We start from the raw sequence: 25,000 nt of genomic DNA, 5'->3' as shown, positions 1-25,000 counted from the left end.
TTCCACATGTGTTGCATATAAAAGCAACGATGTGCATGCATTCCTGCATGTATGTGTCCTTGTGTGCAAATGTGTGTGTGTGTGTAGATAGAGAAAAGGACAAGGAGAGGAGAAAGAGACAAAATTGAGAGAGAGAGGCATGGGGGGAGAGACAGAGAGATTGGGGGGGAAGAGACAGAGAGATTGGGGGGGAAGAGAGAGATTTAGGGGAGGGGCAGAGATGGAGAGATGTAAGGGAGCGAGAGAAAGGCGTGAGGGACAGGAGAATCACGGGGGGGGGGGGGTGATACAAGGAAGGAAAAAGGGAAAGGGTGATGAGGGGGTTTGATGATACCTCCCACCTGTCTTGGAGGCCCTGTAAAGGGCGTTGGACATTGCCTTCTTTTCAACTAAAAGTTAAAAAGGTAAAAGCAACCATGTCACAAGGAGGATCAACTCAAACAGACACAGAACACTGTGTGCTTACGAAGAATGGCTCATTAGTATTTCTTAATTATAAGCACAGGTGTGGCTGAGTGGTTAAGAAGTTTGCTTCCCAACCACATGGTTTTGAGTTCATGTCCCATTGTGGGGCACCTTGGGCAGACAAATGTCTTCTTCTATAGTCCTGGGCTGACCAGATGCATTGTGCTGCATTGAGAGGGGAGAAAACTTGTATGGCAACATGATGCACCTACAGCATGCAAAAGGTTGAGGTTAACCCAGAGGTAAAAAAAGAAAAGAAAAAATCTCAGCAAGACCAATCACCATCATCATTTAAGATAGGTTTCCCATGCTAGCAAGGTTGGATAGTTTGACACAGTCCGACAAGCTGCAGCGCCATCAAGCCCTCAACGTCTGCCTAAAGAAAAACCATTTTGCAAACCCAGCCAAACCATTCCAGCAATGATGATGATGATGATGATGATGATTTCAAATTTTGACACAAGGCCAGCAATTTTAAGGGAGGTGGGTAAGTCTATGTTGACTCCAGTGTTCAACTGGTGTTTAATTTTATCGACCCTAAAGGGATGAAAGTTAAAATCAACCTCAGAGGAATCTGAACCCAGAATGTAAAATGACTGGAAGAAAATCCCTCTAAGCATTTCATCCGACTTGCTAACGATCCTACCAGTTCGCTACCTAATGATTATAACGACAACAGCGACACCAATGGTGGTGATAAATAAATGTGATTGGCTGCCTAGAATTGTTTCAAGTACTAAAACTTACAGTACTATTTACTAATGCTCGTTTGTTGATATCACATTAGCCACTAATTACAGGCAGTTTTCAACGGTTCCAGCAATGGCTCCTGTCTCTTCTTCTTCTTCACCCTCCTCTCTGTACCACACATACCACCACTACCTATCCCTCTCCCCAACTCCGACAATCTCAACATATAATTAATATTTATCGATAACATAAGACGCTTCCAACTACATGTTGGTCGTCTTCCAACTGTAAGGAAAAAAGAAAAAAGAAATGTTCCATAATCATTGTTTAATTATCGGACTTTGCTACTTGGTCTGTTCAAAACTACATATTTGCTTTCTGACTCAAGGGGGGGGGGGGACAATGATTTGCTCACAATTGTATCTCTGTCTTGTGTTTGTCACTAGCAACTTTAGATTGCCTGTTATCTAGTCTTCCAAGTGTATCACTAACAAGGATAAATATTGCTTTGAAGTCAATCCCTTCAACTTCCGAATGTCACTAGTAACTCTAGATTGCCTGCAAAGTAAACTCGTCACCAACAAATTTTCACTAGCAATTCTAAATTGCCTGTTATTTTGTCTCCCAAACGTGTCACTAACAGAAATACAGACTGCCTCAAAATTAATCCCTTCACCATCAGAATGTCACTGGCAACTTACCTTTCACCTTCGTAGTGTCACTAGCAATTTTAGATTGCCTGCTATCTATTCTCCCAAATGAGTCCCTACAAAAATATAGAGATTATCTGAACATTAGTCCCTTCACATTCAGAGTGTCACTAGCAACCTTCTAAATCCACTCGCAGGGCTTGGTTGGCCTGCTGTGTTAGAAAAAGAAGCCCAAGGTGCCAAGCAATGAAACTGAACTCAAAACACCGTGGTTGAGAAGCGTATTTCTTAACCACACAGCCACAGAGACAGAGAGTAAGAGGGAAGAGAAAGTGCAAAAAAGAAAACATGAGATGGGATAGGCTCACACTCAAAAGCTATTAGTTTTTACTTGTGAGAAACAGAAACGGTTAACAAAGACACTTCAAACATAGACCTTCTTTGGAACATTGGCAGAGAAAAGAGAAAAAGGAAGAGAAAATACATAATAAGGGGTAAATAAATAAAAGGAAGAACTGAGATAAAACTGCCAACATGCATTGCTGTGTTGAGTGTAGTGGTGGAGGTGGTGGCAGGGAAGGGGACAATGGTGGCAACAGGGGAGATGGTTAGGGTTAGCAGGAAGGGCATTGGTAATGGTCCCGGAAAAATGGCATGAACATCACAGCTTCACCAAGTACCAAATCCCAACTACCATCTGGTGAGCTCTGAGAGGTCTTTCCAGACTAAAGAAATAATAAACACAGCCATCTCAAATGACAAAAGAGAGCCTCTATGTGGTTGTCCAGCAAGCCAGAAATAGCAGCCAAATCTTTTTTAAATCACACAAGATAAATAAAAAGGTGACATCAGATGATATCATGGTGGATATATCAAGTCTGGAAGAATAGAAAAATGGGATGGTCATGGTTGGAAGGTCTGATCAGAGGCCAGATAGATCAGTATTGAGTAGGGATTGAATGACAATGATAAAATAGCAAAAAAAGATGAAAAATAGTAAAGGAATAGGCATGTGAGCCACAACATCCAGGAAACTAAAAATAGGGGGGACAGGGTCCTCAACCCCCTACCCCTATGTCAGAAGGAAGAATGAGTGAGTGTTAAAGTGCACTTAACTGTTTCTCTTGCCCTCATCAGAGAATGTGGTTGACAAGTGAAACAGTAGCTGTGGTGGGGGTGGAATCTGGGGCACAAGATTGCCCCCTTTGAAAAATTGCGATGAAAACCGTTTTAATTAAAGTGAATAAAGAAGAAAAACAAATTCCTTTAATATTAGAAATTTAATATGTTTATCTCAAGTCAACTCTGGGTGTGTGTATAAAATCCACAAATTATACATACACACATAACCACACACATACACACATATATATACCAACATACACAGCCACATACACAAATAAAATTTATATATACATACACACAACATATATATATATTAGATATCTATATATACATACACACACAATCAACATATATATACACACACACACACACACAGTGTATTTACATGTGTGTACATATTACATATAGCGAAGCAGAACACATACAATCATCCACGCACGACATTGTGCGTGTGTGTGTGTGTGTGTGTGTGTGTGTGTGTGTGTGTGTGGTAGGGTGTACATTTAGGATGTTTACATCTCAACAAGTCATGTGCAACCTTCCTTATGTCCAATAATGCACATGTGTGTGACAGAGAGGCTGGAGAAGGAGGAGGAGGAGAAAGGATTAGGGGTTGAGAAGATGGCAGGGTGTAACAGAAGAAAAGTTTAGGCAGAAAGAAGAGGGAAGGAGTAGGGGGGGAGGAAGAATATTTGACATCATTTAATTTGCAAAATTTATTATTTTTATTATTATTATTATTATTATTTTTATTATTATCATTATTATTATCATTATTATTATCATTATTATTATCATTATTATTATCATTATTATCATTATTATTATTATTATTATTATTATTATTATTATTATTTTTATTATTATCATTATTATTATCATTATTATTATTATTATTATTATTATCATTATTATCATTATTATTATTATTATTATTATTATCATTATTATTATTATTATTATCATTATTTTTATTATTATCATTATTATTATCATTATTATTATCATTATTATTATTATTATTATTATTATTATTATTATCATTATTATTATCATTATTATTATCATTATTATTATCATTATTATTATTATTATTATTATTATTATCATTATTATTATCATTATTATTATCATTATTATTATTATTATTATTATTATTATTATTATTATTATCATTATTATTATTATAATTATTATTATCATTATTATTATTATTATTATTATTTTTATTATTATCATTATTATTATCATTATTATTATTATTATTATTATTATTATTATTATTATTTTTATTATTATCATTATTATTATTATTATTATTATTATTAATGCTGTTAGGGTGGCGAGCTGGCAGAATCGTTAGCACGCCGGGCGAAATGCTTAGCGATATTTCTTCTGCCGTTACGTTCTGAGTTCAAATTCCACCGAGGGCGACTTTGCCTTTCATCCTTTCGGGATCGATTAAATAAGCACCAGTTACGTACTGGGGTCGATGTAATCGACTTAATCCCTTTGTCTGTTCTTGTTTGTCTCCTCTGTGTTTAGCCCCCCCCCCCGTGGGCAATAAAGGAATTATTATTACTCTCAGAGTGGTTGGCATTAGGAAGGGCATCCAGCTGTAGAAACTCTGCCAAATCAGATTGAAGCCTGGTGTAGCCATCTGGTTTCACCAGTCCTCAGTCAAATCGTCCAACCCATGCCAGCATGGAAAGCGGACATTAAACGATGATGATGATGATGATTAATGCAGTGAGCTGGCGGAATTGTTAGCATGCTGGACAAAATGCTTAGCAGTATTTCACCTGTCTTTATGTTCTGAGTTCAAATTCTGCTGAGGTCGACTTTATTTTTCATTCTTTCAGGGTTGATAAATTAAGTACCAGTGAAACACTGGGGTCGATATAATCAACTAGCCGCTCCCCCAAAACTGCTGCCCTTGTGGAAACATTTGAAACCACTATTATTATTATTATTATTAAGGCAGGGAGATGGTAGAATTGTTAGCATGCTGGACAAAGGAGCTTAGTGGCATTTTGTCCATCTTTATATTCTGGGTTCAAATGCTGCAGGGGTCAGAAGGTCACAAGGTATTTTATTCCACACTCTAAATGAAGTGCATGGGAGAGTGTGTTTGCGTGTCCACATGTTGCGTGCATGTGCCCAACCACATGTGCCAACAAGAGGATTGACCAATGCCAGCCAAGGTGTCAATGTAGACAAACCCTTTGACAAATCCGCATGTCAGATTAAGACCGACAGAATTATAGCTGTGTGTGTGTATGTGTGTGTGAGAGAGAGAGAGAGAGAGAGAGAGAGAGAGAGAGAGAGAGAGAGAGAGAGAGGGGAGAGTACTTATTTTACCTGGAGATAATTACAAGATTAAGGATGGTTTAAGTAGTTCAGACTGCGATACATGGATGGATGGGTGGATGGATGGATGGATGGATTGTTGATTTTATTTTTGTTGTTGTAGTTTAGCCAAACGTCAACCAGCTGACCTAAAGTCTGAGAGATGTCCCAGCAGCCGTGAACAATCTCAGCCTTTGTTCGGACCACAATGTATTTAAGACCATATATTATTATTCCAATGTGTCCAGACAGTAGAGTGTAAATCCAAAGAGCTGTGGGTGTTATTTCTAGCAGATTGAGCAATAACAGCCTCATTTGCTTGTTTATCTCAAAGAGAGAGAGAGAGAGAGAAAGAGAAGGAAAGAAAGAGAAAGATAACGGAATTAGTAGAAGAGAGAAAGAGAAGGAAAGAAAGAGAAAGATAACGGAATTAGTAGAAAAGAGGAAAATGACAAGGAAAGGCCAAGTATATTTGCTAACAAAGAGATGCCTTTGTTAATTAGCTGCGTTGCCGTGGAAACGGGTGTTATAAGGAATAAGAAATGTAATTACACATGAAACATCACAAAGTACACAAACTGATAGGGAGGGGGTGGGGTGGATTATAGTGGGGGGTGGAGAATAATAATAAACTGGACACTTTAGTGTTGACTTTTATTTTCAATCGTTATGTTATCTTTCGCTTGCTACAGTCATTGGATTGCGGCCATGCTAGGGCATCATCTTCAAGGGTTTAGTTCAGTAGTTTTCAACCAGGGTCCATATGATCTTTGGGGAGCGGGGCCTATACAAAATTTTATTGTTAAAATTTACATCCAATAAATCGATTATACTTTAACAATGCACAATATTTTGACAATTTTTTTTTTTTATACAATTCCTAATAATATTTAATTCTAAAAATATAAACAGGCTAAGAGGGTCCAACTGAATAAAATAGGAATTAGAAGGGGCCCATGGGTAAAAGCTGGTTCAGTTGAACAAACTGGCCCCACGAGTTCCTTTTTTTTTCTTTGCATATCTGGTATTTATGCTATTAGTCCCTTATTGAAACCCTTAAGTTACAGGGATGTAAACAAACCAACATTGCTTCCTGCTCTTCATGTTCTGAGTTGAAATCCCTGACTTTGCTTTTTCATAATTTCAGGATTGATAAAAAAAAAAGTACCAGTTGAGCGCTGGGGTCAATGTAATTGAATTCCACCCACACTCCAAATTTTTAGGCTTTGTACCTATAGCAGCATGGTTCTGGGTTCAGTTCCACTGCTCAGCACCTTGGGCAAGTGTCTTTTACTATAGCCTCGGGCTGACAAAAGCCTTGTGAGTGGATTTGGTAGACGGAAACTGAAAGAAATCTGTTGTATATATATATATATATATATATATATATATATATATATATATATATATATATATATATATGAGGAGTGTATGGAAAGTGTTGAGCCTCAAAAAAACAAAACATGGTTCAAGATTTCTGATGAAGGCTTCAAGACTCAAAATATTTCATACATCCCTCGTATATATGTACATATGTATGTATGTATGTATTTGTGTCTGTGTTTGACCCCCACCATGGTAGTGGAAGTAGTATTGGCTATGGTGGTGGTGGAAGTAGTACTGGCTATGGTGGTAGTGTCAGTAGGATTGGTTGAGGTGGTAGTAGGGAAGACAGTAGTACTGGCCGTAGTAGAGATGCCAATAGCAATATCGATGCTGGTGGTAGCAGCAACATTGTTGAGGAAGCAGTTTGATGTCCAAGTTGAAAGTGATCAGAGGAAATATCCTATCATATCATATCATATACATACATAGTCAATACTTTATCAGAAACCAGTGATAGACTTTCATATATTATTGATAATATATTGATAGATTGATTGGTTTGCCTGTTGTTGTTGTTCTATTGATGAGATGTACATTTATGCCATCTGGTGCATTCATCAAAATATTCCAGTGAAGGAAGAAAGTCAGTTGATTAGATATCATCATCATCATTTAACGTCCATCATTCATGCTGGCATGGGTTAGATGGCTTGACAGGGGCTGGCAAGCCAGAGGATGGCACCGAGTCCCCACTGTTTATTTTGGAATGGTTTTCATGGATGGATACCCTTCCTAACTCCAACCACTTTACAGGGTGGACTGGGTGCATAGTATAATACAAGAGCAGCTGTGTGGTAAGTAGCTTGCTTCCCAACCACATCGTTCCAGGTTCAGTTCCACTGCGTGGCACCTTAGACAAGTGTCTTCCACTATAGCCTCGGACCAACCAAAGCCTTGTGAGTGGATTTGGTAGATGGAAACTGAAAGAAGCCCGTTGTGTGTGTATATATATATATACATATATATATATATATATATATATATATATGGCATATATATATATATATATATATATATATATATATATATATATATATATATATATATATATAGTAATTAAACCCTTTGGCATAAGTGAATTAGTCATTCGCTTGAAGATCATACACGTGTGCATGAAACCAATGGTAGCAGATACAGGTCATAAAATATGAATTCTATTACTATTGAGCATTTTTATGTTGACCTCATTTTTTATATATTCTATACACACACACACACGAGAGGGTTAGGAGATATGGAAGGAGGGGGGAAAGGAGAGAGAGAGAGAGAGAGATATAGATGTGCAAAAAAGTACAAAAAGAGGTAAGTTTCTACTTCAATGACCACCACCACCGCCTGGTCAGCTAGGAGTCATTCTAGCATGACTTTCCAGATAATAGCATTTGCAATATTTCCCAATGGAAGAATGGAATAGTTTTGGGTCTTGGAAACACTCAGGCGGTCTCTCTTCAGTTTTGTTTTTACCAATTCCACAACCATTACTGCCATCATAATATAACCACCACCACCACCACCACCACCACCACCACCATTAACAATAATGATGGCAATGATAGTGGTGGTTGTGGTGGTAGCAGTTATGATACTGGTGGTTGTGATGCTGGTGATGATGATAGTGGTAGCAATGATGATGATGATGATGATGATGATGATGGTGATGATTAAAGTGAAACAATATTCTTTGATTTGATTGGGGTTTTTTTCTTTACTTATTTTCTTTTAATCAATTTGTTGGGGTTTTTTTTTATTGTTGCTTTTCAGTGCTTTTTTTTTGTTTTTTGTTCTATTTATTTATTTTCAAATAAACATTCGCTGTTCATTGCCACATGAAAGACGATTGAAGAAACAATTGATGCTTCAGTTGGTTGAAATATTCCTGGTGATAGCAGAAGAATATGTTGTATGTATGTGGGGTGGAGGGATGGTTTGTAGTGTAAATATCTAAGAGGAAAGAATCTAGAAGAAGAAAGGAAGAAAGAACTAATGAAGAAAACAGAAAAATGGAGAAGGAATGGAAAGAGAAGATGGAGAAAATGAAAAGGAAAAAGAAGATGGAGAGGAGGATGGGAAAGACATGGATGGAGACGGGAAGAGGGAGAGAGAGAGAGAGAAGGAAAATGGAAGTGGAGAGAAGGATGAGGAGGAGGAGATTGTGAAGAAGGTAAAAAGGCAAGAAAGGAGAACACGAGGAAAGAAGAGAAAGAGGCAGGGAAAAGGGAAGGAAAGCGAATGATGTGGAGAAAAAGAAGGGGGGGGACGAGAAAGAGAGAGAGTAGAATAGGGGGAAAGAGAGGAAGGGGGAAAGAGAGAGAAGGGAGAAGAAAGGGGAAGAGAGGAGGGAGAGGGGAAGGGGTGGGTGGAAAACAATAGAAAGATAGAGTTCCAAGATCAATACTTGGTGTTGATATTCAAAGAACATTAGCCATCATTGTTTTGGCAACACTTCACAGTCCTTCCACTACTACCCATACCATTATTCCACAACACACCACATATACTACACTACGGTACCAACATCCCATAAAACACACAACAACGACGACCACCACCAAAGTTCAAATCATACAGTGCAGAGATGTCAGTCTCCAGCAAAGCTCTCGAGGATCCGACAAGATAGACATAGGCAGGTAGAAATGTAGGAAGGAAGGAAGAATAACATAAGCAGGTAAGTAAATTAAAAAAAACAGGTAGACAAACAGACACAGAGAAACAGATAAACAAAGGAAATGCATTAGCTGACTTTCTATTCAGTAAAGGTTTTCAAAACAAAGGCATCTGAAGAAAATTGGCTGCCTACGAAATGGACACATCCTGGCAGTTACACTCTTGAGTGGTTGGCATTAGGAAGGGCATCCAGTCACAGAAAACCATGCCAAATCAGACAGGAGTCTGGTGCAGCCTTCCAGCATACCAGCCTAGTCAAATCGTCCAACCCATACCAGCGTGGACACTGGACGTTAAATGATGATGATGATGAATATGGAAGCACGTACAAGTCTTGTGTTCATCTGCTTCACGGAGTAGTAATAGCTAGCTGGTATTTTTGAAAATCCCTTTGAATGCACGAGATATTCACCGATAGGACACAGAAACACATACATGCGGATAGACAGACCTGCATTTGCACACAGATATATGTACAAATACAACCACACACACACACACGCAAATCACAAACACATGCAGATAGAGAGACAGATAGACATATGCACAGACATAGATTCACATAGAAAGAGGTATACATGCAGACGCATATGCCCACACACCAGTAAGCTCTCCTTCCACAAGTTCTGTCAGCAAAGAGCGAGGAAAGAAAAAGAAAAAGAAAAAGAAAAGGGAGGGAAAAAGAAGAGAAGAAAAGAACAGAATGCAAATTCTATAATTTGAAGAAATGTAAGAATTCCAAGATGGAAGTGGCTTGAAGATAACAAGAGTTACAGGGAGGAGAAGCAATGTGTGTGTGTGTGTGTGTGTGTGTTTTTGTATGCATATTTATATTTATTGGAGCAACAATATATGTGAGAGAGTGCGTGTATGTATATACATACGTACACATATATGCGTACATCTATGTGTATGTCACATGAAAAGCAAATACACACACACATCTCTATTTTATATATTAGATATACACCCACACACACACCTACACACACATGTGCATACACATATGTGCATACATACATATATATGAGATTAAAATATTATCTGAATACCAGAATCCGGAGATTATACAGTCTTAAAGAACTGAAAAGGTCACCAGTAGGTAAGAGAGGGGTGGTGTGTTCTTGGAGGGATACAAAGATATTAGTGGGAACTGCAAGGGAGAAAGGGGAAAGAGAGTTGAATAAGGGGCAACATGCAAAAGGGGCTGCAAAAGAAAGAATACCTAAGCACAGCTGACTATGTTAGCGCTCGTTCGACTATTGTGAAAGAGGAGTCTACAGATTTACAGAATGAAGAATACTGGAGCTATCTTTTAGTTTTTTGTTTTTGTTTGTTTGTATCAGTCCTTGAACTGTGGCCATACTGGAGCACTGCCTCGAAGGGTTTCAGTTGAATAAATTGACCCAAGTACTTATTTTATCAGTTTCTTTTGCTGAACTGCTAGAGACATAAGCAACCCAACACTAGCTGTTAAGAGGTGGGGGACAGACACATACATGGATGAATATATGTATGTATGTATGCATGTATCTGTGTATGTATGTGTGTGTGTGTGTATATATATATATATATATATATATATATATATACACATATGCATGTATGTATCTGTACGTGTGTGTGTGTGTGTGTGTGTGTGTGTGTGTGTGTGTGTGTGCATATATATATACACACGACAGGCTTCTACACAGTTCCCATCTACCAAATTCACTCACAAAGCATTGGTTGGCCTAGGGCTATAGTACAAGACTACTTGCCTAAGGTACCATACAGTGGGACTGAACTGAAGACCTCATGGTTGCAAAGCAAGCTTCTTAACCACACAGCCATGCCTGCACCTATATATGTGTAGCGACCTTCCTCGTCATTTAACGTCCACGTTCCAATGCTGGTAAGGATTGGATGGTTTGGTAGGACCTGATGGGTCCAAGCACTGTATCGTGCTCCAAGTCAGCTCCGGCATGGTCTCTATGGCTGGATGCCCTTCCAAATGGACTGAATGCTTTTTGTAGACCAATGAGCACTAGTCAGGTCACCATGCTGCTTACAAGACTACGAAGCCCAAGAGAGGGGTTGGCTTTATGCTGGAAGATGAGGGGTTGGGGAAGAACAGGTTAATGTAGAGACCCTAAAACCACATGGTTGGGAAGCAAGCTTCTTACCACACAGCCACACCTCTGCTTATCTATGCTGACTCTGCTAGTTTGCCTCTCCTACTCATCGCCATCATTTCACTGTCTCTTCAGTAAGAGGCTGAAATAGCAAATCCTTTCGATTCTTTCTTCATATCTACACATTCTCCTTAAAGCCACAATTCTTTACCTGGAGAAGGGAGGTGGTGGAATTTCAGAATTCCAATACGAAAATTGGATTTTAAGTTGAAAACTTCTCCATCAATATTCACACGGTGTTGGCTAAATTTATTTTGGAAATATTGATTTTAACAACGCTAATGTTAAATTAATAGAAGGCTGTTTATGTTATGCAATAAATTGTGTTGTATATGAAACTGCATTTCTTTCTCTCTCTCTCTCACCATAAGTAGGGGAGGGGGAATTGGGACGAATTGAAGAAGAGGTGAACAGGCTGTGTGGTTAAAAAGTCTGCTTTGCAATCAAGTAGCGTCAGGTTCAGTCCCACTACACAGCACCTTCACCAAATGCTTTCAACTATAGCCTCAGGTCAACCAATGCCTTATGAGTGAATTTGGGAGATGGAAACTGTGAGAAGCCAGTCGTGTGTGTGTGTGTGTGTGTGTGTGTGTGTGTGTGTGTGTTTGTATATGGCTCTCCACCCATCATCTGAGAATCAGTGTTGGTTTGTTTACATCCTTGTAAGTTAGCAGTTCAGCAAAAGGACCAATAGGAGGAGTACCAGTGTTAAAATAGGTAGCAGGGTCAATTTCTACAACACCTTAACCACTGGACTAGGTGTACCCAACGATAACTAACAAGGTCAATGAAACAAGCAGCAATAAAGTAAGTATTGAGAGGAGCGGTCCATTTATAATCACCTGTACTTTTCCCAAGAAGGCAATGTGCTCCAGCCTGGCCACAGAGCAATGACTGAAACTAATAAGCCAGTTATGAAATAAGACACAGACCCAACAGGACAACAGCTGATTAACGACCTCACTGGTTTAGACAGCCATGACTGTGCGGTTATTGCAATCACAGGTTTTGGGTTCAGTCCTACTGCATGGCACCCTGGACAAATGTCCCCTACTATTGTCGAGTTATATTTATTATTTACTATTTTCTTTTTATTATTTCACTTGAAACTATGGCAATGGTGAGAACAACTCAGTAACCATTCACACGGATAACCAGCCACAAAGTAAATAGTATTGTGAAATAGGTAAAAAGTGATTGAGTCACACACACACACAGATACAGATACAGGCAGACAGACAGACAGACACCTCTTCTAAAATAGTGTTAGACACCATTAAAATGCAGAAAGGTTTGAAGTGCGGATTAGATGTGAGACATATTCAAAGCATAAAGACGCAAAGGATATAGAACGAAACTGGTGCGATGAAAGATAAAGAAATAAACACACACACTATTATGTGATGCAAAACAATACCAGCTTTTGTTTGAAGTGTGTTGTGTGTTAGGTTTGTCACGTAAGGCAAACAAGAATTACAAATACATGTACACACACATGCATATGTTTATGCATATATACATGCCCATACACATACACACAGACGCCTAAACTGTAACCCCAAAAAGTACTTTTCACGATGTAGTCCATGCAATACCAGCTCAGAATGTATAATAAAACTCTTGTACCTGTTTTTGTCTTTTGTTTGCTCTCTCTCTTTGTTTGATAGAGGACTAGTTGGCTCAGTTTACAAACCTTTCTTGCAACATTCCAGTCACATGTTTGTAGTACCAGAGCTGTGATTTCTCAGTGCAAAGAAGCAACAGCTTGAGGTGACATTTTATAATAAGCCAGAGGTTCTTTCCATTGCCAGCGCTTACCTGTTTTTAAAGCAAGCAGGTTTTTTCTTTTGTTCCACAGGTTTGTGAAAGCACAAAGCAATCAGTCACAGATTCAACAAGAAATGTCAACATTGCCATATCAAATGACAAGGACAAGTGTGGAATACAAGCATTCTTGCACATTCACACACAAAAACATAACTGATCTTGGTGGGATTTGAGCACAAAGGGCATGGCTGAAATAAATACCACAAGGCATTTTGTCCTATAATCTAACAACTTTACCAATTTGTCCTTTAACTCTTTAGCATCTGGCTAAAATATTCTACCAGTTTTATGTTCAAACTTACCAGATCTGGCCTCTTGTGCCTACCCTACAATGTCATTCTAAGAGTAAAACAACTACTTCATCAGAAGTTTGAAGCTTCAAGATAAAGCATGATTAATACAAAACAATATGAATAAATAAGAATTATATTCGAGAGAGAAATCTGAATGCCAGAGGGTTAAACCAGCCATATTTAGCCCAAAATATTGTGTGTTTTATGTTCAAAGTGCCCACATCTGGCCTCTCACACTTACCCTACAATGTCATTCTAAAAATAAACTGTTACATCATTGAAATCTCAAAGCTACAAGATAAAGCATGATTAATTCAAAACGTGAATAGATAAGCATTGCATTTGATAGAATAATTTGAATGCTGAAAGGGTTAAGTAACAAGGTCATATATTTTAAGGGAGAGTCTAGTTGATCCCTTTAGCCCTTGGTACTTATTCAGTTGTGCACTTAAAGGATGGGAAGTGAAGTCAACCTTGACAGGATTTAAACTCTGAAAGTAAAAAGGACATAACTGAAAAGAGGAAGGCATTTGGTTTGCCATGAAAGGAATTGTGGAATTGTGGCATTTAATCAGAGTTTAAAACCGTTTTTCTTATGCTTAACATGAAATGTTTCCAACCATCAGGTAGAGAAAGACGGAGAGATATACGTGTCTGTGTGTAGAGAGAGAGAGAGAGAGAGAGAGAGAGACTGAGACTGTCACTGTGACATATAGCTGTGTGTGGGTGGATGTGTGTGTGTGTGTAGACAGATAAAAAGACAGTGACGGGGTGGAGGAGAGAAAGAGAGAGAGAGAGAAAGAGAGAGAGAGAGAGAGAAAGAGAGAGAGAGAGAGAGAGAGAGAGAGAATAACAGATGGGGAGAGAAAGAGTGACAGAGGGGAAAGAGAGAGTCACAATGGGGGAGAGAGAATGACAGAGGGGGAGAGAGAGTGACAGAGAGGGGGAGAGAGTGACAGAGGGGGGAGTGACAGAGGGGGAGAAAGAGTGACAGAGGGGAAAGAGAGAGAGTGACAATGGGGGGAGAGGAGGAGAGAGGGGGGATAGAGAGAGGGGGAGGGGTAGTAACAGAGAGAGCAATAGTGAGAGAGAGACAGAAAGAAAGAAAGAAAGGTACATACATCAATAAAATGCTAATAACCGACAGAGAAGTAATCGGTGCTGAAATGCTGCACTGGCAGAAATACATGGAAATCAGTTGTGCAAGTGAATGTGCATTTACGTGCAAGTGAATGTGCACATGCATGCAAGCATGAGGACACAGACGATTCCCCCCTTGGTCACATTGGTTGATTAAAAGCTGAAACGGAAAGTTTTATGTAACTTGAATCATATGTAGTTATATAGATATATATATATATATATAGATATATATACACACACATATATATACCTTAGATATACAAATACAAATATATATATTTGCATATACTTGTATTAAGCATATACATAATATGCACACATGTAAGAGTGTCAATATACGTATATATATCTACACACACACACAACCAAACATAACCATGTGCGTGTATATATATATATTTACATACAAATATAGCTGTATATACATACATACACAAATATAGCCATATATATATATACACAAAAACAGCCATATATATATATATATATATATATATACATATATAAAGACACAAACAGCCGGATATATACATATATATATACACACAAACATAGCCGTATGCATACATATACACACAGACATAGCTGTGTACATATATATATATATATATATATATATATGCATAGTATACATGACAAGAACTGTGTAAGAAAATAAACAGCAAGACTGTAATATCATCTATGAAAGACATGCACAGAAGCATGCCACAAGAACTCTAAACTGTTGGATTAGGTGTCATGAATAATAAATAACTAGAAAAAAATGAAATAATTCTATTTTTTTCTTTTAAATCTGTACACTTAACAGCAAATTGCAAAGAAATGTAGAAATAGAAGTTTACTTCACAGCAAACCCATAAGAGATGACCTCTCAGGATAAATACTGCAGCAACTGATCTATTGATAGTGGGTATACATTGAGTATGATACACAGATGGCTATTATAATTAAAGACTGCTTTACTTGCATATACCACATTTTTATTTTTTCAGCTACGCAAGCTATTCGCAATGACTTTTTCTTTTGTTTGTCCTCACACTCACTCGAGTGAGAGTGTGAGAATATAATCCTGTTGTTCACGAAGGTAAACCAATAGATTGTGTTGTTCAGTCTCTGATTGAAAGTGTTTCTGCTGTTGCTATCCCATACTCAATCCATACAGTAGCTACGACAACCATTATTTAATGTGACAGCTCTCAGTAAAGTATGATTTGAGGGACATTTGACTGCTATTTCTAGCAAGCAAAATGACCATGTAGAGGCTCTCTCTCTATTTGGTTTTCCATTTGATGATATTCATAATGAGACAACAGCTATCTCAGTGAGCACATCATTTGAAAGAGAGGTGGGGGGGAACGGTAATATACTAATAGAAACTGGTTGTTGTGTTTACCCAGTTAGCAAGTAATGAGAGGTTCAATTCTTATCAGAGAGGGCAATCAATTAATTGGTTTTTTAAAAATTTATTTCATGTGAGTTATTTTTGCTTGTTATTTATTTATTTTTGTCAGTTTGTTATGTAGCATTGACGGCTGTGACCTCTCAGACTGAAGCCAACGCCCAACCTCAAAAGCATTTGCAGGAAAACAGAAAAATAAAACCTAGGAGCAGGAAGAGAATTTGCCATGGTTACCAAACTTTCTCTCTTTTTAAAATTTGAACATCATCATCATCATCATCATTATTGTTACTAATAAATAAATGATGAAAAGATCTATTATAATTATTACCATTATTAATGTGATTATGATTATATTGTTGACTTCACGAGAATTTATAAACTTCTGAGAGAACATGAAATAATTCTGTTTTTGGAACAGTTGCTCTTGAAACATAAAGCTATAATAGCATGTAAACATTGGGTTGAGAAACCATCTTGGATAGAAAGCCACAGGGACGTAGGTTCAAGTTCCACCGATAGCCATCAATATTTTCTATCCAAAAGGGAATTTTCAATCCAATATTTATGTGTTATCATTTATAGCTTAATGCACTTCAAGATTTATCATTCAAAATACAGCAGTGAGCAAACCAGACACCCAGTCTTCAGTAACACAGTGCTCAATAATTTCATTGTTGCTGTATTAAATAGCAGTAATTAAGTTATAACCACAGTAACAGAGAGAAAGTTTTTTCCTTAATTACTAACCTAAGTAATAGGAAACTCCTTCATTTCTAATTTACAGGAAAGTCAGCTTTGCCATTGATTATAGCAACTAATTAGCTTAATCTAGTGCTTGTTGAAGAGATATCAGTTTACAAATTGCTTCCATGAAGCACAAGTTCTTCGTCCTTCACTGTTAACCATATCCATACTAATAGAACGGATCCTGAATTACTTTTGTAAAGGATGATGGAAATTCTAGTCATCAACATCCTTGTAATGTCCACTTTTCCAGGCCTGCATGGGTCGGATGGAGTTGACTAAGGGCAGTTGATTATTAGGCTGGATGCCCTTCCTGTTTTCAAGTAAAGTAATATTCCTTCATGTTTCTGCAGAACATTGGAAACGAACGAGACTGCTTATATGACAGTGACATCATTTACCACTTTTATGCAAGGTCAACACAAAGAGGTGCACACACGCACACACACACACAATGGGCTTTTGTCCAGATTCTATAAACGAAATCCACTCACGAACCTTTGGTCAGCTGAGGGCTATAGTAAAAGACATTTATCTAAGACGTCACACAGTGGGGCTGAAACTGAAACCATGTGGTTGGGAAAGAAACTTCTTCACCACAAAGCCAGGCCTGCATCTATGCAAATAATGGGGCATGGCCTAATGGTTAAGTAAAGGCAAAGTTACCTTCTCAAGTCATGTAGACTCAAAAGGGGTGGTTTCCCAGTTACCATGGCAAATAAATTCCCCACCTGGATGGGATGCCGGTCCATCGCAGGATTCAAGGTCAACTTTGCCTTTCATCCATTCGGGATCAATAAATTAAGTATCAGTTGTGTACTGGGTCGATCTAGTCTACCGGCCCCCTCCCCTAAAATTTCAGGCCTTGTGCCTAGATTAGAAACGATCATCAAACTACATCTGCCACTGGCAATCTCTCACCAATGCTTACGTCCCCACCACCTCTATCATCATTCTATAACTACTACTACTACTATATATTTTACCAATGCTTTCACAATCATCATCATCATCATCATCATCCTTGCCATCAATGGTATCATCACCATTATCATTGTTTTGACCAACATTAGTCATCATCATCATCAACAGCATCATTGCCTTCATCACTGGCAACATCGACATCAGTGATGGCCATTCTTGTCATAGCATTGCCCCTACAATCACCATCAGCGCTTCTACCATGATCATTGCCACCAATCACCATGACTACCACCACCACCATTGCAACTGCTGTAACCACCAATACTTGCAAACCGAACACTACCATATTACTACTACAACCACTACCACCACCACCACCACCACCACCACCACTACAGACTAGTTTTAGAGCCAAACATCACTTTCTATAACCTACACTTCCCCATACGTAAGAGGGGGGGGACAAGACAAACACCCCCCCACCTATCCTCTCAACCTTCCTTCGTCCTCCAACATTTTCTGTTTCAATTTTAATATACAACACTTGCCAGAATTGCCTGAGTGACTGTGTGTGTGTGTGTGTGTGTGTGTGTGTGTGTGTAATATGATGGACAGAGAGAGTGAGAGAGAGGGAGAGCAAGACAGACAGACACAGATCATCTTCATATTTACCTTTTGACATATCATTCAATTGAGTGAGAGAGAGAGAGAGAGAGAGATAGAGAGAGAGGGGGGAGGGAGTGGCGCCAATAAAATTTATATGTGTGTGTTGTGTGTGCCAGAAGTGTGGGATTGTTGGCTCTGATAACCATTGCACAAAATGAAAATTGGATCTTTAACAATAGAAGTTTCTTAGATTGACATATGGCCACATGTTTGGGGAAAACATGGGACAGACAGGGGCAAAATTAATTGTATTAACCTCCTGGGACATAATTTGTAAACCTTGGAGTTCACTCTGGCAGGATTTGAACTCAGAATGTAAAAGGCCATACCTAAGTATCTTATAAGGCATTTACTTTGATCTGTCATTATTGCTATCAGATATCACAACTATTCTATATTACTCCTGCTCTCTCTATATGATAATAATGGATTTCAAATTTTGGCACAAGGCCAGCAATTTCGGGGAAGTGGGCAAGTCCATTACATACATCGACACCAATGTTCAACTGGTACTTATTTTATCGACCCCGAGAGGATGAAAGGCAAAGTTGACTTCGGCAGAATTTGAACTCAGACCATTTTGCCTGCTGTGCGACTGACTCTGCTTGCTTGCCACCTTGATAATAATAATAATAATAATGATAATAATGGTGATTTCAAATTTTTGCCACAAGGGCAGGTTGGGGTAGGGGATCAAGTCAATTACATTGACCTCAGTGTGTAACTGGTACTTATTTAATCAACCCCGAAAGGATGAATGACAAAGTCAACCTTGGCGGAATTTGAACTCGGAAAATAGCAGCACATGAAATACCGCTAATCATTTCGCTGTGCTAACGATTCTGCCAGCTCACCACCTTAATAATAACAACAACAACGTTTCTTTCTAATTGTATTGGGCACAAGGCCAGCAATTCCAGCAGGAGTAGGTAAATCAATTACACTGAACCTAATACCTGACAGGTATTTTATTTTATTGGCTCCGAAAGGGTGAAAGACAAAGTCAACCTCAAAGAAATTTAAACTCAAGAACCAAAAGAAATGCCACAAAGTACTTTGTCCAGTGTACTAACAATTCTGCTAGCACACCAATAATAATAATAATAATAATAATGATGATGATGAGGAGGAGGATGATGATGGTGTAGCCACCTTGAATGAGAACCCTATAAGTTTTGAAAATAGATTACGTCTCTTCTTCATTTTAAAGGCACTGCTCCAGCAAGGCTGCTATCCAGTGACTGAGAAAGGATAAGAGAGAACTGGATTTACAAGGGGTTTCTTCCCAACCAAACACAACCACTCCACCCCCCCACCCCCACTTTCATGAGATTAGAGGAGGAGGAGGATTAGGGAGGGAAATGATCTTAATCTGTTCAAATATTCCTACAAAGAGTAGGTGGAGCAGAACGGGGTCAAGAGTAAGACCTGTTAGAAAGACGGGGAAACAGTTTCAAGGGTCCCACTTGTAAAAGCTGGTCTGTGAAAGAGTCCCAGAGGGAAGCCTTTTAAGAATAAGGAGGAGTGGTGGTGGTGGCAGCAGCAGCAGAGGGCTAAAGGTTCCAGTGCTTGATTAAGGGGGATTAAAGCTAGCTCAAAATTCATTACCATAAGTATCAAAAGTTAAATTAGAATTTTTAAAAAACCTGTACAAACACACACACACACACACATATATATATATACATACACATATGCAATGCTTAGCGTGTAAGTTAGAGCATGTGTGTATGTGAGTGTGTGTAAAGCAGAACGCGTGTAGCATGACACCACTTCAGTGTGTGTGCGTGAGTGCGTGATTGCATGAGCAGAGTATTCAGGTTTCTTAATACCTTTTAAGAACAGGATTATCCCACTCATGGTTGAAACAAACTGAGTGCGTGTGTGTGTGTGTGTGTGTGTGTGTGTGTGTGTGTGTGTGTGTAGCTGTTGGGTATATATTTCCACTGTAAGAGCTGTGATATATATAGTACTGAATGATTTTATATCAATATCCTCACACACATACTTCCATGTGTGTGTGTGTGTGTATAAAAACACATACACACATATCTATTATATTTACACTCACACACACTTATATACAAACATATACGGATACATCTATACATACCTATCTCTCTCTCTCTTTCTATCTATATATGTGTGTGTGTGTGTGTGTGTGTATGTATGTATTTGTGTGAGTATATATAAACACACACACACACATATATATATATATACACACACACAAATATGAGTGTATCTGTATGTATATGAACAGATATGTATGTAGGTACACACACACACACACACACACACACACACACACACACATATATACATTTATATATGTGGATGCAGTTGTATGTGTCTGTGTGTGTATATATATGCCATTTGTATGTATAGACATGTAATTTACAAGTGTAGTGTGTGTGAGCATGTGTGTAACTATACGTGTATGTATGTGACTATGTGCAAGTGTGCCACATGACAGAGTAGACAAGTGTGTGTATTTGTGTAACTGAGTGCTTGTGTTAACATGTCACACTGAGTGTATACGTGACCATCTCCACACACATCTTTAGCTGAGTGGAACTGTACCTAGCTGTGTGAGTGTGTGTGTGTGTGTGTGTGTATGTGTAATTGAATCTGTGTGCATGTGTGTGTGTAAATTTGCATGTGAATGTGTATGTACACACAGGTGAATGAGTAGATGTAGCAGTAGGAAGAGGAGAGAGAGAGTAAAAGATGGAGATAGGGTGAAAGTTAGAGAGAGGAAAAGAGAAAGGGAGAGAGAGAAGGGGGTAGAAAAGAAAGAGAGAGAAAGAAAAGGAGAAAGATGAAGAGAGAGAGAGAGAGAGAGAGAGAGAGAGAGACAGGAATGGTCTTCTGCCAAACTTTCCTTGGCAAACTCTGTAATCAGAGAACACTAATTCTTCATTCCACCCCATCCTCCACCCTTGCTCCACCCCCAACCACCCAACAATTAAGTGTGTGTGTGTGTGTGTGGGCGTAAAGAAGTATTAACACTTGGCCCGTCAAATTCCACAGATTCGCTAATTAAATTAACGAATGTTTAACGAAGATTATCTTACTCATTCATGCAAATACTAGAAATAGAGATAGCGGAATTATTTTGTTTTGGCTTTGTTTTTGTTGCATGAGAATAGTTGCTTTCCCCAAAAAACAGAATATATTTGTGTGTGCATGTGTGTGTGTGCGTGTGTGTATGTGAGTGTATGCATGTAAACATAGCATGCACAATTATATTTACACCTACACACACACACACACACACACACACACACACACACACACATATATATATATATATATATATATATATATATATATGTATATATATATATATATATATATATATATATATATATACATGCATACAAACATATAGATACATCTATACATTACCTATCTCTCTCTATTTATATATATATGTGTGTGTGTATCTGTATGTATATGAACAGATATGTAGGTAGGTAAATATGATGTGTACACACACACACACACACACACACACACACACACACACACAAGATCTGTGAAGCCTTCCATATTTTTTGAGTCAATAAAGAGCTTTAATACCTGACATGCTAGAAATTCTAACCAAATCCCGTTCAAATCATACCCTATCATCTTGAATGATAAAAAAATAGGAACCTACATATCATATTGAATGAGAAAGCATGAAATATCTTTTATATATATATATATATATATATATATACCTTTTATCGTTTGTTTCAGTCATTAGATTGTGACCATGCTGGGGCACCACCTCGAAGAATCTTAGTCAGATGAATTGACCCCAGTATTTATTTTTCCTTTTTTAAAGACTGATACTTACTCTATTGGTCTATTTTGCTAAACAGCTAAGTCATGGGGGACAGACACACAGACACACATGATGGGCTTGTTTCATATTTTGGAACTACTTAATGTATTACATCTATTCAGTGTAGCCATATGACAACATCTGAGCTATCCAATACATTTGTGTGTTGGTTACTATTTGAGCTATGTGCTTACCAAACTGAGCCATGCAGTTAGAATTTGAGCAGCATGGTTAAAATTCAAACCATTAGGTTACAATTTTAGACACATGGAACAATTTGAACTTTGTGGTTTACAGTTTCAGCTACGCCGTACAATTTGAGCCATGTGGTTAACAAGTTGAGGTGCGCAGTTACAGTTTTATAGAACTATAAAAAATATATTTTCACTACATTTCCTTGAATTTAATTGTAAATAACACATTGTGTATATACATACATACATATATATATATATATATATATATATATATATATATATATACAATAATATATATATATATATATATATAATAATAATAATATAAATAATATATAAATATATGCATATATCCATACATATATGTACATACCAACAAGAAAAGAAAATGTCAGGATAATGACTGCAACAAAAATATATCTAAAATGAAGCCAAGAGATAAGCAAAAACATAAGACTGATGAAGACGGCGGAAGACTAAGCAGAAAGACCGATAATCTTTGGAACAAATGTCAAAAGTGGTTTTTGCAAATTATGTAGGAAGACTGACAGCATGCAGACATGTTGGTTAAAAAACAAAAAAAAAAAAAGACCACAATGTCAAATTGTAGTAGTGGGAGGTAAAAAAAACAAACAAAAGGAATACTGGCTAAAGGGGCAGGTTTTCTAGGGGAAGACACAAGGAAAAATGAAAATTAAGAAAAAGAAAGGACCGGACTGCAGGGTGTGTATTTTTTAAAATCATTATTATTTTTTTTTTTTTTGTTAGTGATAGCTGGGGCACTCACAGGCTTCATTGGTAAAAGGGCCGTTACAGGCTCGTGACCAGTTCGGCAGCAGGAGAACATGCTTTCGCACCAGCTGTGCGGCCAGAAAGACCACCTCGATGACGACAAGGGAATCGTCTTCCAATTAAGTTTCAGTAGTTTTCCTCTCCTAGATTTTGAAAAGGCCATTTAGCCTAACCTCGAGGCAGTTTTCTTGCCCCCAGCTACAGCAGACATGAGAACAAGACAGAAAAAAGATAAAAAAAAAAAAAAAAAGAAATAAGCGTCAGAAGTTTGGGAAAGGGTTAGTATTCGAAATAGGGGACAGAAAGAACAAGGCAAAGAGATAAGGTTGAGTAAGACAAGACATTAGTAGAAAGTGTGAAAACATGATATATATATATATATATATATATATATATATATATATATATATATATATATATATACATATATATATATATACACACACATATATATAAAAGCATATTTGAAGAAAGATTATCTTAAAAATTATCAACTATTTAAAAAAATTTTTTCAGAAAAACAGAATGACATAAAGCTTGATGTGGTTATCCGATAACATGTTTTTTTTTTTTTTGAGAAAAACTGACCAATGAAAGTGTTTACTCAACACAGAAATTGCCTCCCAAAAAGTTTGTGCCAGTCTGTTTTTCTAAGACAGTTTTTTTTTTTAATAAGTAATAATTTTTATTTTAAGAAAATCTTTATTCAAATATTATGTCTGTAGCAAGTATTTTTTTTGTAAAAACTTTTCAACGTATATACATATATATTTGCATATATATATACACATATATATATATACACACATTTATATGCATATGTATTTATATTTTTATGTATATATACAGGCATAAATATTTTATTTCATACCAATATAGATAAGAACAAGACAAAAATGTGTGTTTTTGGCTAGAGAATTTTGTTTCAATATTACAATATACCTTCAGTGTATTTGTGTGTATGAACTATGTCTTATATTTACACACATATATACACATATACATGTGTGTGTAAATATATATTATACAATTTGCTTTGCAGTAGTATTGTTTATTGCATATATCTATACATGTGTGTATGTGTGTGTGTGTGTGTGTGTGTGTGTGTATATATATATATATATTACAAATTAAAAGGGTAAAGGAATTATCAATTTATTAATTAATAAATCAATTAACAATTAATAATTTTTTACCAAGCCCATTGGTATGAAAGCACCATTATTGGTGGAGAACTTATTTAAAAGCTCATATATATTTATAAACATAATTAAGGGATCAGCAAATATTTGCTTCACCATATACCGAAGTTCAGAAATAGCAGCTTCTCAGCTTTTTTAGCTGCTATTTCTGAACTTCGGTATATGGTGAAGCAAATATTTGCTGATCCCTTAATTATGTATATATATATATATATATATATATATATAGGAAAATGAAGAATAAGGAAGAATGCTAAATTGGAAGCATGTTTTAATAAAGATTTCTAACCAGCTTTCATTGCGAAGCAAATTTTCAAGAAGGAGAATGAAAATGTTTTTTACAAAGAAGTACAAAATGAAGAAAATAATATATAAAAAAAATAATATATAAAAAAATAACTATACCAATACATTATATTGTCTTTGAGCTTTTGATTGGAATTTCTCTATGAAAAGATTCTCCTTGTTGATT

At 37.2% G+C, this 25,000-nt stretch overlaps 1 protein-coding gene across 10 annotated transcripts in view; it reads right to left on the bottom strand.

Moving 5' to 3' along the window:
- Window positions 1-25,000, bottom strand: part of LOC106877785 (multivesicular body subunit 12B) — a 91,608-nt gene that overhangs the window by 27,008 nt on the left and 39,600 nt on the right. For 3 of the 10 annotated variants that reach the window (XM_089339167.1, XM_089339170.1, XM_089339174.1), the window contains exon 2: window positions 23,322-23,524. The exons of the other annotated variants lie outside the window; for them this stretch is intronic. In XM_089339167.1, coding sequence (XP_089195293.1) covers window positions 23,322-23,489 — 168 coding nt within the window. In that variant the 5' untranslated portion in view covers window positions 23,490-23,524. The remainder of the gene's footprint in view (window positions 1-23,321; window positions 23,525-25,000) is intronic. 10 annotated transcript variants of the gene reach the window in all.

Source organism: Octopus bimaculoides, chromosome 21, assembly GCF_046866305.1.
Source record: "Octopus bimaculoides isolate indiv1 chromosome 21, ASM4686630v1, whole genome shotgun sequence".
Taxonomy (NCBI): Eukaryota; Metazoa; Mollusca; class Cephalopoda; order Octopoda; family Octopodidae; genus Octopus; species Octopus bimaculoides.
The sequence above is the reverse complement of the archived record's forward strand: the minus strand, read 5'-3'. Positions and strand labels throughout refer to the sequence as shown.